We start from the raw sequence: 15,664 nt of genomic DNA on the forward strand, positions 1-15,664 counted from the left end.
GGGACTTCTATAAAACCTTATATTCATCACAAAATTATCCATCAGACAGTAACATAGATCAGTTTCTTAGTAATATCAACCTTCCAAAATTACAAACCGAACAGGCAATGGCTCTGGATTCACCTCTTTCAATAGGAGAACTCCATGAAGCCCTTCAACATATGCCTAGTAACAAAGCCCCGGGACCAGATGGTTTTCCAGCAGAGTTCTACAAAGAATTTTGGACTGTTTTGGCACCTGCATTTCACAAAATGGTATTACAAGTTAAGCAGAATGGCAGATTATCCCCACACATGAACTCTGCTAACATTATCTTGCTACAGAAACCAGGAAAAGACCCCATACTTCCATCCAGCTACCGCCCAATATCTCTAATAAATGCAGACCTCAAAATAATTTGTAAAGCCCTTGCCAAAAGAATGGAAAAAAAATAACTCCACTTATAATACATCCTGACCAGACCCTTTTATAAAGGGTAGACACTCATCCACTAACACTCGCAGGCTAATTAATCTCATAGACTATTCTACCATCAACAACCTGGAAACCACAATAGTCTCTCTAGATGCAGAAAAAAGCATTTGATCGAGTGAACTGGAAATTTTTATTCGCAGCATTAAACAAATTTGGGTTTGGGTCACACTTCATCAACTGGATAAGGATATTATATAGCTCCCCAAATGCGTGCGTCAGGACAAATGATCAAACCTCTCCAAGCTTCAGTCTGCAGAGAGGTACAAGACAGGGTTGCCCACTTTCTCCCTCACTTTTTGCTATTTTCATCTAACCTTTAGCAGCTGCTATCAGACAAGATAGAAATATTAAAGGCGTCCAACCCCAAAATATTGAGCATAAAATGAGTCTTTATGCTGATGTTTTACTTTCCCTTCAGAACTCTCAAACATCTCTCACTCACACGATCACACTCATAAATAAATTCTCAGCACTTTCTGACTACTCTATCAATTGGTCTAAGACCACAGTTCTGCCCATTAACTGTAGAATCCAGAATATACCTGCAATCACTTTACAGTCAGGAAATATTATTATTATTAATATCGTATATCGCCCACCAGGACAACTCGGTGACTTTCTAAATGAACTCGACACCTTGCTCTCTTCTATCCTGGAGCATGACTGTCCCATAATTGTCCTTGGTGACATGAACATCCACCTTGACAGTCCTAACTCTTCTGATTTTCTGTCACTAATGCACTCGTTTGAGCTACAACCGCTCAGCAGTCCTCCGACCCATAAAGCTGGCAAAGTGCTCGATCACATTTTCTCAAGAAACTGTGCTACAGAGGCCCTATCTGTCACACCTCTGCATTTCTCTGACCACTATTTAATTCAGTTCAGAGTGAGTCTCCCGAGAAGACCATCTGCTTCTAACCCTATGGTTTCCTTCCGCCGCAATCTCCGCAACCTGTCGCCCACCTGCTTCTCCTCCGTTGTTGCCTCCGCTCTTCCAAACTCCAGCACATTCTCCTCCCTTCAGGTTAATGATGCCACGGAGTCCCTTTGCTCTACTCTGAGCTTATCCCTGGATAGTCTGTGTCCTCTATCCACCAAACCCTCCCGATCCTCCCAGTCTCACCCCTGGCTTAATGATACTCTCCGAGCGTTGCGCACCAATCTCAGAGCTGCCGAAAGGAAATGGTAAAAGTCAAAAGATCCGGCAGATCTAGCTAAATTCCAGGTGCTACTGTCATCATTCACATCCAGTGTTACTGATGCAAAAAAGTCTTTCTACATCAACAAGATTCATAGTACTACTGACAACCGGAAACTTTTTTCCACCTTCAAAACTCTACTTAATCCTCCGGCACCTGCTACCAATCTAACAGCAGACACCTTTGCCTCATTTTTTTCTGACAAAGTGGCAGCTATAAGCAAACAGTTTACCAAACCTGGTACCACAAAATCTGCATGCAGAAGTCCTACTGCATCATTTTCCTCATTTACCCCTCTCGCTCAGAGCAGTGTGTCTAAACTTCTCACATGTAGCCGTCCTACTACATGCCCGCTGGACCCCGTCCCTACTAATCTTCTCCAATCCATTGCTCCTACCGTAACTGCAGCAGTCACGCATGTGATTAATGCTTCACTGACATCAGGCACATTTCCTACCACATTCAAACAAGCTCAGGTTACACCGCTGCTCAAGAAAGCTTCCCTCCCTCCAACTCATGTGAAGAATTATCGGCCGGTCTCTCTCCTCCCGTTTCTGTCTAAAATCATTGAAAGGGCAGTCTTTAAGCAGGTCACCGATTACCTCTCACATAACAACCTCCTTGACCCAAACCAATCTGGGTATAAAAGTGGACACTCCACCGAAACGGCTCTGTTAGCTGTGACAGAAGCCTTAAAAGAAGCCAGAGCGACGGCTAAGTCCTCTGTACTTATCCTGCTCGACACTGTCAACCACAGTATCCTTTTGTCCATGCTCTCTAGCATGGGCATCACAGGGAGAGCACACTCCTGGTTTGAATCATACCTCACTGGTCGGTCCTTCAAAGTATCCTGGCTTGGTCACACTTCTGCAACGCACCACCTTTCCACAGGGGTCCCAAAAGGCTCAGTACTGGGACCTCTTCTCCTTGCCATATACACCAACTCACTGGGACAGATCATCCGATCACATCCGATCACACATCACAGACATAACTGGTCTCCCAGCCTGTGCTGTGAAACCTCTGCAGATGGTCCAGAACGCGGCGGCGCGTCTGGTCTTCGATCAGCCTAAAAGAACACACGTCACTCCTCTGTTCATTGAACTCCACTGGCTACCCTTAGCCGCCCGCATCAAATTCAAGTCACTGATGTTAGCCTACAAAGTGCATAATTGAACGGCTCCCATCTACTTGAATGCTCTTGCAAAGGCTTATGTCACAACTCGGTCCCTCCGTTTGTCCCAGGATTGTCGTCTAGCAGTGCCTACACCACGCCTAAGACAATCCAAACTCTTTTCATGTGTCGTCCCTCGATGGTGGAATGCCCTACCGAGCGCTACCAGAACAGGGGCGTCCCTGTCTATCTTCAAGAAGCTCTTGAAAACCCAGCTCTTCAGAGAGCATCTCCTATCCTAGCACTTACCTTGTACTTCCCTACCCCCTCTATCTCTGCACTTTTACATAGCTTTTATAGCTTTACATAGCTTGTTATATCTGCATTTGTAAGTCGCTTTGGATAAAAGTGTCTGCTAAATACATAAACATTACCATTCGGATTGCCCACTGTTCGCAGTGCATAGGAGTGGAAAAACCCGCTAGCTGCTACTTTTGTACCTCATGTTTTTGTTCACGGGAAAATTATAGTAATATAATAATAATAGCCTTATTCACACTTGGCGACCGGCCACTTAATCACCCTTTCAGTGCCTAAGGTCAGGCTCCGAACAGTTTGCTCACACCAATGGCAAAGGACATAGGTATGATCGACTATGATTGGTAACTGGTTAAGCAAAAAGATCAAATGAAAGAGGAATTAACCAAATGATAAAAAAATCTAATTAACAAAAATAAAGACATAAACAATAGACAATAAACTGAACAACACTCAAAATCCACAAACAGATTCGAACAAAATGTTTAGAACATGTCTAGTATATTTAGAACAAACCAGTCAAGTACCATGAAAAACTGTGCACAAAATTATTACATTTTTGTTGTTTCAAAGGTTGTGGGTGGCCACATTTCTGATCAGATTTGTTATTTCTGTTTTATGAGCAAATTGTTCACTGACAATGTAAAAAATGAAACATGGTATTAAATCTAAAACCTTGCACATTATCACACATTTAGATATTCATATTTCATTTTATATTTTAAATCTGACCCTTGGCCCAAACATTGATGATATCAAGTGGCTTTATTATGCTGTATGTTGCTTTCTGCTGACTCCTGTCTATTGTGAATATATCCTAATAAACATATATTTCTTAAAACGCCACAAACCAAACCAAACATTTTCCACAAAATGCTCTTAGCATCATGCCCTGCCTCCTGTGCAATTTAAACAAACCTCTCCCTTGACTTCCACCTATGAGAGCACAAAATTCCTGGCTGTGAAGTGTATATAAAAGCACCAACTGCCAAAAAAGTCTGGAGAAAACCTTCTGCATGTTTTCTTTAAAAATGCAGGTAAGAAAGAGAATAAATGGCAAGGAACGCTGTTTTGAAAGATTGTTTGGCAGTGCATCACAGCACAACAAATTGACTTTCCTTTTAACTTGCCATCAGTCTGTATGTCTGCACATATATGTATATATCTAAATATATATATATAGATATATATATATAGATATATATATATATATATATATATAGATATATATAGATATAGATATATATAGATATAGATATATATAGATATATATATATATATAGATATAGATATATATAGATATAGATATATATAGATATATATATATAAATATGTATGTATAAAACAACACTTTCTCTCACTTCTCTCCCATGGTTACAGTGACATAGTCTGTCACAGCTCTGAAGACTCTGTCAACACGGAAACAGCGCAGCAACAGCAGCTTCTGAAAGGCTGACAGGTTCTCCTTATAATTCAGGGGAAATGGAACCTGTTCCGGTGCATCCAAGTCACACCACTGAGAAGGGAAAAAGAGAATTCAACTCAGATGATCTGGTAACAATCTTGCTGTGGTTTTTGTCTGTGTTTTCTGTCACTTACAGATTTCCAGTCTGTTAAATTTTTTTCAATGTCGTCAGGCAGAGAGCCGAACTGATCGGGAAAGAGCTCAGCGAGTTTCACTATATCCTCCCACCCCTGGTCAGGAAGCCAGTCACAAGGCTTTTTGCGTTGGCTTTTTTCCAGAGATAGATTACCTTTACACGTGAGGTGGAAAAAAATAAAAAGTTATTTTGAGCATTGTGTACGTTCAAATGTTTGAGCCCACCTGTGATTACCGTTATGAACTTGGATCATTCAAATGAGGTGAACTTTAGATATCTCACCTTTGATAAAGAACTCCAATTCCTCCTGAGGCACCCTCCCCTCTGCTTGCTCAATCTTAATGGTCATGTTGAAGGAGAAGAGCAACTTGTTTCTCTCAAACAGCCCTAAGTATATGCATTCAGAGTGATCAAACCTATAATCAAATTAGACGCATTTAATTCAATTCAGTTGTTCTCCCCTAATTATTTTACCTGTGCAGCCATAGTTATACACGCTGTATGTGAGAGTGTTTATGATGTTTTCGAGTCTTCGGTGAAGGTCTGAGTCAGGCAGAGATTTTTGCAGAGAAAAGTTGAACACTTCCAGGTATGAGGCGAGCGAGTACTGGTACATGCTGCTAACCAGAGCCATGTCTGTCAGTACAAAGAACAGAATAGCACCACGCTTGGCTGCAGGTCGGTAGCCATCTCTGAGTTTATCAATGTCCATTGACATCTTCTGAGCCAACTTTAGTTTCTCAAATACCTGATAATCCCAACACCAGACAGAAAGAAATTAGTTTAGTTACCTCAGTAAAACTGCTACTCAGACATGAGCTAATCGATACTAGACTCAGCCAAACTTACCTCACTGGCTTTTGACTTTGTTTCTTCCAGTGTGTCAACAAGCTCTGTGTTATCCAGCATATTGCCTTTAAATGTGGCCATCTCTCTGAGCAAGGAGTCTCCAAGATTTTTCAGCAGCTTCTTATTTTCACTTGTTTCTTGGATTAAATGCTCACGCTGTTCCTCCAGCTCCTTCTTCTCAAAGCCCATTATAACACTGAGAAGTTGGTCTTCCAGGCCCTTAAGGGTCACTGAATGTAATACAGAGCCAATACTTAGACACAGGCAAACCATTCAGTACCTGTTGTTCACAAAATACAGACAAAAACTATGGTTGCTATGCTTCAGGTCTTACCGGTATAGTTAATGACCATGGCTTTTCCGAACACTGATGGAGAATATTTGGGGTTTGCCAATTTAGTGTTGAGGTAGAGCTTAAAGTTGGGATCATAGTCCACCTCCTTGTCACCCAGCATGATGACCTGTCTGCCCTCTGCTCCTTTTACGTTTTTCTCCAGAACATTGTCAATAACAGGGTCAATGTATTCGTCCACATCTTGAAAAAGGAATGGATAACCACATTTAATGGCCATCTCGAGTTGTTTCAGGAAGTCTGGATCATTGAAAGATGAAACCTGAAGGAAGAATGGTGATTACTCTTCAGTGCCACATGTTAAAACAATGTGCTTATTCTGGGCCACTGAGTGGTCACTCTGAGACCTATATGGGCACAGAACTTTGTATACCTTAAGGTTATTATTTTCTTCCTTCTTTTTAATCCAGTTGAGTGCTTGCTGTTGAGGGTCAATGCACATGGGAAATCGGCTCCCTCTAGTTGTGAGGATTCCGTTCTGCACGGACAGCTCATCTGAGGGCAAACCTTCTGAGCACCACCTGTCCCACAGGGTTTGTTAGCAACAAAAATCTCCGTAATCAAACCGAGTTCAGCTTAACAAATAACCGTATTTGCTACAACTAGCTGGTATCACAACACCTAATTCCTTTAATTTGACCGGATAAATTGACGCAACAAGGTATGTCTTCTAATATGAAAAAAAGTTTCAACATACTGTGAGCATGTTCTCCTCACCTGCTGATTTCTACTTCATCAGTAAGAAGAATTTCCACTTTGAAAGGCTGACTCAAGGGGATTCCTCTCTCCTGCACATCCTTAACCCATATCTGATATACCATTTCATTCCTGAAGTCCCCGCTGAAGGCCCCCTCGTAGCTCAAAAAAGCAGCAGAGATCAGAGAGTCACCAAGGAGACGCACGCGCTGCTGCTTCAGTTCATCCAAATCTTTTGTCCATCTGAGTTGGGTAATTGATAAGAGGGAGTAAAATTGAAAGATGGCTGCATGAAGTGATGAAAAGATCAAAGAATATAAACAAGCAATTTTTAGTGGGGTGTTGCATCTATAATCTCACCGTTCATTTTCAGAGCTCAGGCCAGAGATGAGTTTGTCCGCTGCTTCAAGTCTCCTCTCCATGACATCAGCCTCATCCTGTAGCAGCTGCTTCTCCAAAGTAGCAGCTTCATATTTCTCTTTAAGAGATTTGAACTCTCTCTCTATATCACTAAGCTCACTTTGAATGGACTCTAGTTCCCGCTTACTCTGAAAGAAGTCTTTCTCTAGTCGTCCCACCTAAAAATAAAATGGTAATACATTTTTCTCATTAAGGTCTCTTGAAATACAGGATTTTGAATTAGCAGTAACAAAACCTTTGATACCTTCTCTCTCTTGGGTTTTATTTCCCGGGCAACATCACAGTAACCCATGATTGCTTCAACAAACTTGAGCATTCCTGAACCAGCCTTACTGATGGCTTGCATCTCCTCAAGGGTTGTTTGCAGGTTCTTTAAGAAGCCTATCGAGAGGAAAATGACAGTAAGAAAAACATATATATTTACATATCTTTAGTCCCTTTGTTTATTTTGTTTGCTAAAACATATTACGTTTATTCGTTTATTTAGTTGAAGCTCTAAAATATGTCAAAGATAATGCAGTTTTACAGGTTTAAAAAATGTTTTTACACCACCAAGATCCAAGATAATTCCCAAAGAGCTAAAACATGGCAAATTTCCACATGGTATGCAGTGTTTTCATAAATTAAGGCAAAAGATGACCTAAAACAGGCATAAAATATTATCAAGAAGAGATTAACAGTATCTGAAAGTAATCTCCCGAAGACATGGGGAAAAAAATCCAGCAAGACTTTCGGTGGGCACGTAGACAAGTCAGCAGGCTGACCTAACACTCTCCCTAAATCACAGATTATTTCCCCAGATTCAAGTGCTTTAACAAGATAATATAGTTGTTAAACTACGGAGGGGGACAAAACCAGCAAAACTAAAATCACACAAGATCTGCAAAATGTGATAAAGTATCCGCGGAGAGCAACGTTGACGCTAATGCTAGAACACCTAGCCCAGCCGGACATGACCTGGCTGAAGATAGCCTGCTACCTAGTATTCACACTGAGATCAAGGCGATGCGCTCTGATGTAAAGAACAAGATGCACTGCACATTCCAGTCTACGTTGAGAGAGGACGTGTAGAAAGAGCAAACTGAACTCCGAGATGAGATTAATCAAGCCCTGGAAGATATTAGGGGGGACTTGAAAAACACAACAACGCTAGTCGAGGAAGCTGAACAAAGTGTGGCCGAGCTGGAGGAGCACAACTTCGACCTTCAGGATTCGCTCCGACAAATGCAGCAGAAACAAGAATCTTTGCAAACAAAAATGACAGACTTGGAGGCTCGGCCACGGCGAAACGTGACCTTCCCATGGTGGTCGCAGGAAGTATAACCCATACTCCTGAAAGTTAATTACTATGGAATTAACTTTCAGAGAAAGCATTTGACTCAGTTGGATGCGGCTTCCTTTACCAAGTACTGCAACGTTTTGGATTTAATGAAAAATCTGTTCAGTGAATTAGATCACTTTACTTCAGTTTCAGCTTATTTCAGTTTATTTATATTTATATAGCGCCAAATTACAACAATTGTCATCTCAAGGCACTTAAATAATATAGTCCAATTCAAGACAATTTAATTCAATTTATTGTAATCATAATAATAATTTCAAAATAATCCAATTCATTCATATAGAGCGAATAAAAAAAAAAAAAATCCAAGCTAAGGAAACCAACAGATTGCACCGAAACGATGCCAATCTCCCGCCCTGAGCATGCCTGTGGCGACTGTGGAAAGGAAGAAACCTCTGGCAGAACCAGAATCAGGAAGGGTGGCCATCTGCCTCGACCAGCTGGGGTTTGAGAAGACAGAAAAGAGGGAAAAGAGGGGGGAAAAACACCATTCAAAGGATACCTGTTGGAACAGGGAAACACAAGTTAATAACCGCAATAATGTCACATTTACATAATATCATTTGAGAAATTAAAAGAAAAAGAGAGCAAAGTGAGGAAAGGTGTGACAGATGAGGTCCCCCAGCAGTCTAAGCCTATAGCAGCTTAACTATGGGATGTTTCAGGATTACCTGAGCCATCCCTAACTATAAGCTTTATCAGAAAGTAAAGTTTTAAGCCTAATCTTAAAAGTGGAAAGGGTGTCTGCTTCCCGGACTTTTACTGGCAGCTTATTCCACAAGGGAGGGGCCTGATAACTGAAGGCTCTGCCTCCCATTCTACTTTTAGGAACTCTGGGAACAACAAGTAAACCTGCAGTTTGGGAGCAAAGTGCTCTGTTAGGAAAATATCTTACAATGAGATCTTTAAGATATGATGGAGCTCTGTCTTTAAGAGCTTTATATGTGAGGAGAAGAATCATAAATTCTATTCTGAATTTAACAGGGAGCCAATGAAGAGAAGCTGAAACTGGAGAAACATGATCTCTCCTGTTAGATCTCATCAAAACTCTGGCTGCAGCATTTTGGATCAGCTGGAGGCTTTTTAGAGAATATGTGGGACAGCCCAATAATAAGGAATTACAGTAGTCCAATCTTGAAGTAACAAATGCATGGACTAGTTTCTCTGCATCACCCTGAGACAGGATGTTCCTGATTTTAGCAATATTACGAAGGTGAAAGAAGGCAGTCCTAGAAACAAGTTTTATATGAGCGTCAAATGATAAATTCTGGTAAAAAATAACTTTAAGGTTCCTCACTGTAGAACTAGAAGACAAGGAAATACCATCTAGAGTAACTATACAACTAGACAATTTCTCCCCGAAGCGCTCAGGTCCAAACAGAACAACTTCAGTTTTGTCTGAATTTAGAAGCAGACAGTTCTGAGTCTTCCAGGTCTTTATGTCTTTAAGACAGTCTTATAGTCTGATCAACCTATTTATTTCATCTGGTTTCATAGATAAGTACAGCTGAGTATCATCAGCATAACAATGGAAATTGATGCCATGCTGTCTAATAATGTTACCTAATGGAGGCATGTATAAAGTAAAAAGAATTGGTCCAAGCACAGAACCCTGAGGAACTCCATTACTTACTCTGGCGTGTGAAGAAGATTCTTCATTTACAAGAACAAACTGGAATCTATCAGATAAATATGACTTAAAGCAGCCTAATGCAGTTCCTTTAATCCCAATAACATGTTCAAGTCTCTGTAACAGAATGCTGTGATCGATCGTATCAAATGCAGCACTGAGATCCAACAGGACAAGCACAGAAACAAGTCCGCTATCAGAGGCTAAGAGGAGATCATTGGTAACTTTCACCAGTGCTGTTTCTGTGCTATGATGCACTCTGAATCCTGACTGAAACTCTTCAAACAGATTATTTCTATGTAAATGATCACAAAGTTGAGCTGCAACTATTTTTTCAAGGACTTTAGACATAAAAAGGGAGATTGGATATAGGTCAATAATTAGCCAACACTTCTGAATCAAGAGTAGGTTTTTTAAGTAAAGGTTTAATTACAGCAACCTTAAAAGTCTGAGGTACATATCCTGTCAACAAAGACCGATTGATCAAATCCAATATGGAAGTATTGATTAAGGGGAAAACCTCCTTGAACAGTCTGGTTGGGATTGGGTCTAAAATACAAGTTGATGGTTTAGAAGAGACTATTGCTGTTGTTAGCGGAGAGAGATCAACTGGGCAGAAGCTGTCTAAATACAAATCAGGTTCGAAAGATACTTCTAAAGCTGCTCTACTTGATGATACATCAGTGATAATAGTGGGAAGGATTCCATCAATCTTCTCTCTGATAGAAACAATTTTATTGAGAATCTCATGAAATCCTCACTGCTGAGAGTTAAAGGAATACATGGCTCAACAGAGCTTGGACTCTTTGTCAGCCTGGCTACAGTGCTGAAAAGAAACCTGGGATTGTTCTTATTCTCTTCTATCAATGTTGAATAATAAGCAGTTCTAGCTTTACGAAGGGCTTTCTTATACGTTATTAAACTATCTTTCCAGACTAATTGAGACTCTTCTAAATTAGAGGAACGCCACTGTCTCTCCAGCTTTCTTGCAGTCTGCTTTAAAGCAGCTGTGAATTATACCAAGGAGCCAACCTCTTCTGACTGATTACCTTCCTTTTCAGAGGGGCAACATTGTCCAGTGTTGTACGCATTGAAGCTATAGTGCTGTCAACAAGAGAGTCAAGTTCTACTGGAGTAAAATTTAGGTAGCCGTCCTCTGTCATACTTGCACATGGCAGTGAAGAAAAGGATGATGAAATCAACTCTTTAAATCTGGTTACAGCATTCTCTGATAGACACTTTCTATATGTAAAATTCTTCTCAGAAGCCGTATAGTTGAGTAATGTAAATTCAAAAGTTATTAAAAATGGACAGAAAAGACAGGGTTATGAGGGAACACTGTTAACTGTTCACTCTCAATGACATACGTCAGCACAAGGTCAAGGGTATGATTAAGGCATTGAGTAGGTCTGTGAACACTTTGAGAAAATCCAATAGAGTCTAAAATAGAATTAAAGTTAATATTTAGGCTGTCATTTTCAACATCTACATGAATATTAACGTCACCCACTACAATGACTTTATCTGTACTCAGCACTAACTGGGATAAAAACTCTGAGAATTCAGACAGAAACTCAGAATAAGGGCCAGGTGGACGATACACAACAACAAACACAAGAGGTTTTTGTGATTTCCACTTTGGGTGGGAAAACCTGAGAATCAGAGATTCAAAAGAGCTCAAACTAATCTTGGGTCTAGGACTGATTAGTAACCCTGATCTGAAGATAGCTGCCACTCCTCCTCCTCTGCCTGTGGTTCGAGGTACGTGAACATTTAAATAGTCAGAGGGAGTTGATTCATTAATGCTAACATGATCCTCCTGCTGCAGCCAGGTTTCTGTAAGACAAAATATATCAATATGATGATCACAAATCAAATCATTCACTAACAGGGACTTCGAAAGGAGAGATCTAATATTCAGCAAACCACATTTAATAGTTTGATGTTTTTGTTCAGTTAAATGTTTTGTCTCAATTTTTTTTTGCACAAGAGTATTTTCTCCTTTTGTGTTTTTTGTTTAGGGGGGGGGCAGCATCAGGTGGGAAGCCGCAGAGAAGTGTGTAAGACTACAACTCTGCATCCTGGTCTCAACCCTGGGTTGTCATGTTTTTGGATGACTAATAAATTCGTCCATATTTCTAGAAATGAGAGCCGCTCCTTCCAAAGTGGGATGGATGCCGTCTCTCCTCATCAGACCAGGTTTTCTCCGGAAAGCTTGCCAATTATCTATGTAGCTCACGTTGTTTGCTGGACACCATCTAGACAACCAGTGATTGAATGAGGACATGCGGCTAAACATGTCATCACTGGTCAGATTTGGCAGGGGTCCAGAGACAACTACGGTGTCCAACATTCTGGCGGACCCCACCGCCAGAATAAGAAACAATGGCCACCTAACTCAATCCATCAAGTTAGAGAGGGGTTGTCGCCAAGGCTGCCCACTAAGCCACATCCTCTTTGGAGACAATGAATACAAGATAAGTCTATATGTAGATGACAGTTTGCTCAAATTGATGTCCCTTTTGAGACTGAGACTGTTTGGCTCATATTCTGGGTATAAATTGAATACACATAAGACCCAGATACTCACATATAACTCCAAACACTGACCCTGCTATTAAATATCTGGGAGTTAGGATCCAAAAAGACATCTCCAAAATATATAAGACAAATTATGATCCAGTTTTTAAGACAATCAAAGCAGATCTAGATAGATGGACTGTACTGCCTCTAGACATGTCTAATAGAGTTGAAACAAAAAAAAAAGAAAGTCCTTCCCCGACTTCTGTACTTATTCCAGTCACTTCCCGTAGAGGTCCCTCCTAAGGATTTTAGGGAATGGAATAGAATGATATCAAAATTTGTCTGGAACAGTAAGAAGCCTTGAATTACCCAAAAACGAGGATGGACTTTCTTTACCAAGTGAGGAGGACTATTATATTTCCGCACAGCTAAGAACCCTAGTTTGCTGGTGTAATCCAAACTACTTTGCCAAAAGTAAAGATTTAGAATTAAGGCAATCTGAGACACCAGCACAGTCTTTATTAGGTATTTCCCAAAACCATGATCCTCCCCTGGATAAAATAAACTGCTTGACCAGGGCTGCCTTTCTCCATCTTGAGAACCATGCCAAAATATTGAAATGGGTGACATATGACATATGAGTTCAAGTTATCTAGACAATCCGGTCACATTGGACACAGATATTTCCAGGTCAGAGACTACGTCAACAATGAAATTAAGCAAACAAATGGGGATTCAAACATGATCAGTATATTTACAGATGCGTATAATGCTAAAGAGAGTAAACATTTAATATCACAGACTTATAAAAAACTACAAAACCTCAGTCAAAACCCCAGGTTTAAAAGTCGATTTTTCTTTTATTATAGTGTATTTGGGTAAAATCCCAGTTGGACTTACGGCCCAGGACAACTATATTCATGAAGTGCTCTTGGCTGCAAGCAAGAAGGCCACAATAAGGAAATGGCTGCAGACAAATTTACCATCAAGGAATGACTGGATCACCATTGTTAATGAAATACAATGCATGGAAAAACTGACCTTCACCTTAAGACTACGGGCAGAACATTACACAAAGCACTGTGAAAGGTGGTTTCTTATATTCTTTAAAATGTAATTCATTGTCTGTGTGAATAGTCACTCCACTTTACACTAATGTATGGCCTATATCAACCCTGACAACCTGTCTGTTCATTAATATTCTGTTTATTTTAGAACTGAAAACTTTGTAAAAAGAAAGATTAAAAAAAGAAGAAAATATCCAGCAAAAGCCCAACACAATACCTAAGAGAGGCAATTTACCCTTCAGTTGATACATCTACTGTTTACGGAAGATCAACAATATTCTCCGTGACAGGGTGATAGTCAACTACTCATTGAGGAACAGAAACTGGGAGCTAAGAATGAGATATGCCAAATTACACAAGAACTGGACTAAAACTCAGTGGCAACGGGTCTAATGGAGTGACGAAACCTCCTAAGAGCCCAGACAATGTAAAAGCAGTGTTGGATCATCTAGAGCCAAATGCAATCTCGATCCAAAGAGGAGCTTTTAGATGTCCTTCGAGAAGCCTTGAGAAATATTCCTTAAGGCAATTTAAATCAATTACAAGAAAGCTTGCCTGGGAGGACTCAAGTGGTCATACCTCAGGTTCTTTAGAATTATACAAACTGTTAATATGCTGTTATGATGCACTATAGCATTGATGGTAGTTTTCCACTGATCGTGGGGTCAGCTTACCTTTGACCGTCCTGACCTGGTTATTATTTATGGAATCATAGTTCATCTCCATCAGAGAGCGCAGGAAGTTAGCCTCTGACATCATCCCCTTTGCTGACTGCCAACTGATTTCTTTGTAGCCACGCAGCACCAGGATGCACTCGCAGACCACTTGCACCTGTTTGGGTGGCTTAGCAAAAGACCTGCAGGACGAACCAGAAGGAAGTGGCCGATAGTTGAAAAGGATTAACCGATACATAAGTTTAATTTTTTGATCAAGAATTTTAAAGATTAATTACTAGTCAGTATTCAATTTACATCCTAAAAAATAAATCAACCCTTCTGTATATGTACTGTATATGTTTTCGGATAACATCTGCTTTCTTTACAGAAGTTTAGTAGCGTTATTTGGTTATCAGATTAGGTTCTTTATCATTTAATTCAGCAGGATTCATTTTACCATCATTGACAATTATTTCAACAGCATGATTTGATCTTGTTCTGGAGGAGTTTACCGAATCTCTGTGACATCAGATTTTTCCAGGTCTTGCAGGGCATTTCTTGCAGCCTCTAATGCTGGCAGAGCTTCAGTCAGGGCACTCTCAGCTTCTGTCTTTTCAACAGCTATGACTTTATTCTGCTCTTCAATCTCTTTGGCTTTATCTTCTGCAAGAGTCTTTTTCTCCTTGGCTAAAAGAACAAGTTACAGGTAAGTGTTTGCAATAGCTGTGTGTAACTAAGTTTATTCTCGTGACCAAAGGATACAGGCACTCACTGACCTATTTTTGTGTTTGTGGCAATCTCTTCCAGAAGGGTTTCACAAGCTGTGGTCTTTTCAGCAAGGACCACCTTCTGATCTGCGAGCTTGACATTCAGCTCAGCTAGCTGCTCACTGGCTTCCTTAAGTTTATCTAAACCCCCCTCTAAATGTTTGCATTGAGCTAAAACACAAAAAAAGATTGGATGAAATCATCACAAACATAATAATTAGTATTTAAAGTATTTGTGTGGCACCAGAACAACCCTTACAAAACAGAGGCACAGGATTTATAATATGGTCCGTCCTCTTACCCAGGATGTATTGGTCCTTTTCCTCCAACAGGTTAGAATAGCTGTTGATAAAGTCCAAGTAGTTCTTCGGAGTAACAAAGTTACATCGTCTAAGTTTTTGGAGGAAAAGCTTGCTGTAGTCACCCACAGAGGTATGAACCATGCATACATGATCTATAACCGCCGCAGAGTGTGCCTCAGGAATCATTGGACTTTCACCTGTGGAAGCAAAAACAAAACTTTGATAATTATCAAGATTTAAAGATTAAGTTGTTCCAACAATATATCTGAAAATTTAGCTCCACAACAAATTAAAAGTCCAAAATTTCTGCATTTTTTACAAGAACAAATTTGTGAATTTTTTTTTTTTTTTTGT

At 40.2% G+C, this 15,664-nt stretch overlaps 1 protein-coding gene across 1 annotated transcript in view; it reads right to left on the minus strand.

Annotated features, from left to right (window-relative positions):
- The window catches only part of dnah10 (dynein axonemal heavy chain 10), a 57,638-nt gene that overhangs the window by 10,980 nt on the left and 30,994 nt on the right, over window positions 1–15,664 (minus strand). Inside the window, exons 54-67 of the mRNA XM_072391516.1 lie at window positions 15,310–15,507; window positions 15,018–15,179; window positions 14,754–14,928; window positions 14,260–14,441; window positions 7,268–7,404; window positions 6,964–7,181; window positions 6,625–6,846; window positions 6,281–6,428; window positions 5,890–6,169; window positions 5,556–5,785; window positions 5,181–5,454; window positions 4,989–5,093; window positions 4,705–4,859; window positions 4,467–4,621 (exon numbers count right to left, since the gene is read on the minus strand). Coding sequence (XP_072247617.1) covers window positions 4,467–4,621; window positions 4,705–4,859; window positions 4,989–5,093; window positions 5,181–5,454; window positions 5,556–5,785; window positions 5,890–6,169; window positions 6,281–6,428; window positions 6,625–6,846; window positions 6,964–7,181; window positions 7,268–7,404; window positions 14,260–14,441; window positions 14,754–14,928; window positions 15,018–15,179; window positions 15,310–15,507 — 2,641 coding nt within the window. The remainder of the gene's footprint in view (window positions 1–4,466; window positions 4,622–4,704; window positions 4,860–4,988; window positions 5,094–5,180; window positions 5,455–5,555; window positions 5,786–5,889; window positions 6,170–6,280; window positions 6,429–6,624; window positions 6,847–6,963; window positions 7,182–7,267; window positions 7,405–14,259; window positions 14,442–14,753; window positions 14,929–15,017; window positions 15,180–15,309; window positions 15,508–15,664) is intronic.

The sequence above is a fragment of the Leuresthes tenuis genome, unplaced genomic scaffold, assembly GCF_036924035.1.
Source record: "Leuresthes tenuis unplaced genomic scaffold, fLeuTen1.0.hap1 SCAF_8, whole genome shotgun sequence".
Taxonomy (NCBI): domain Eukaryota; kingdom Metazoa; phylum Chordata; class Actinopteri; order Atheriniformes; family Atherinopsidae; genus Leuresthes; species Leuresthes tenuis.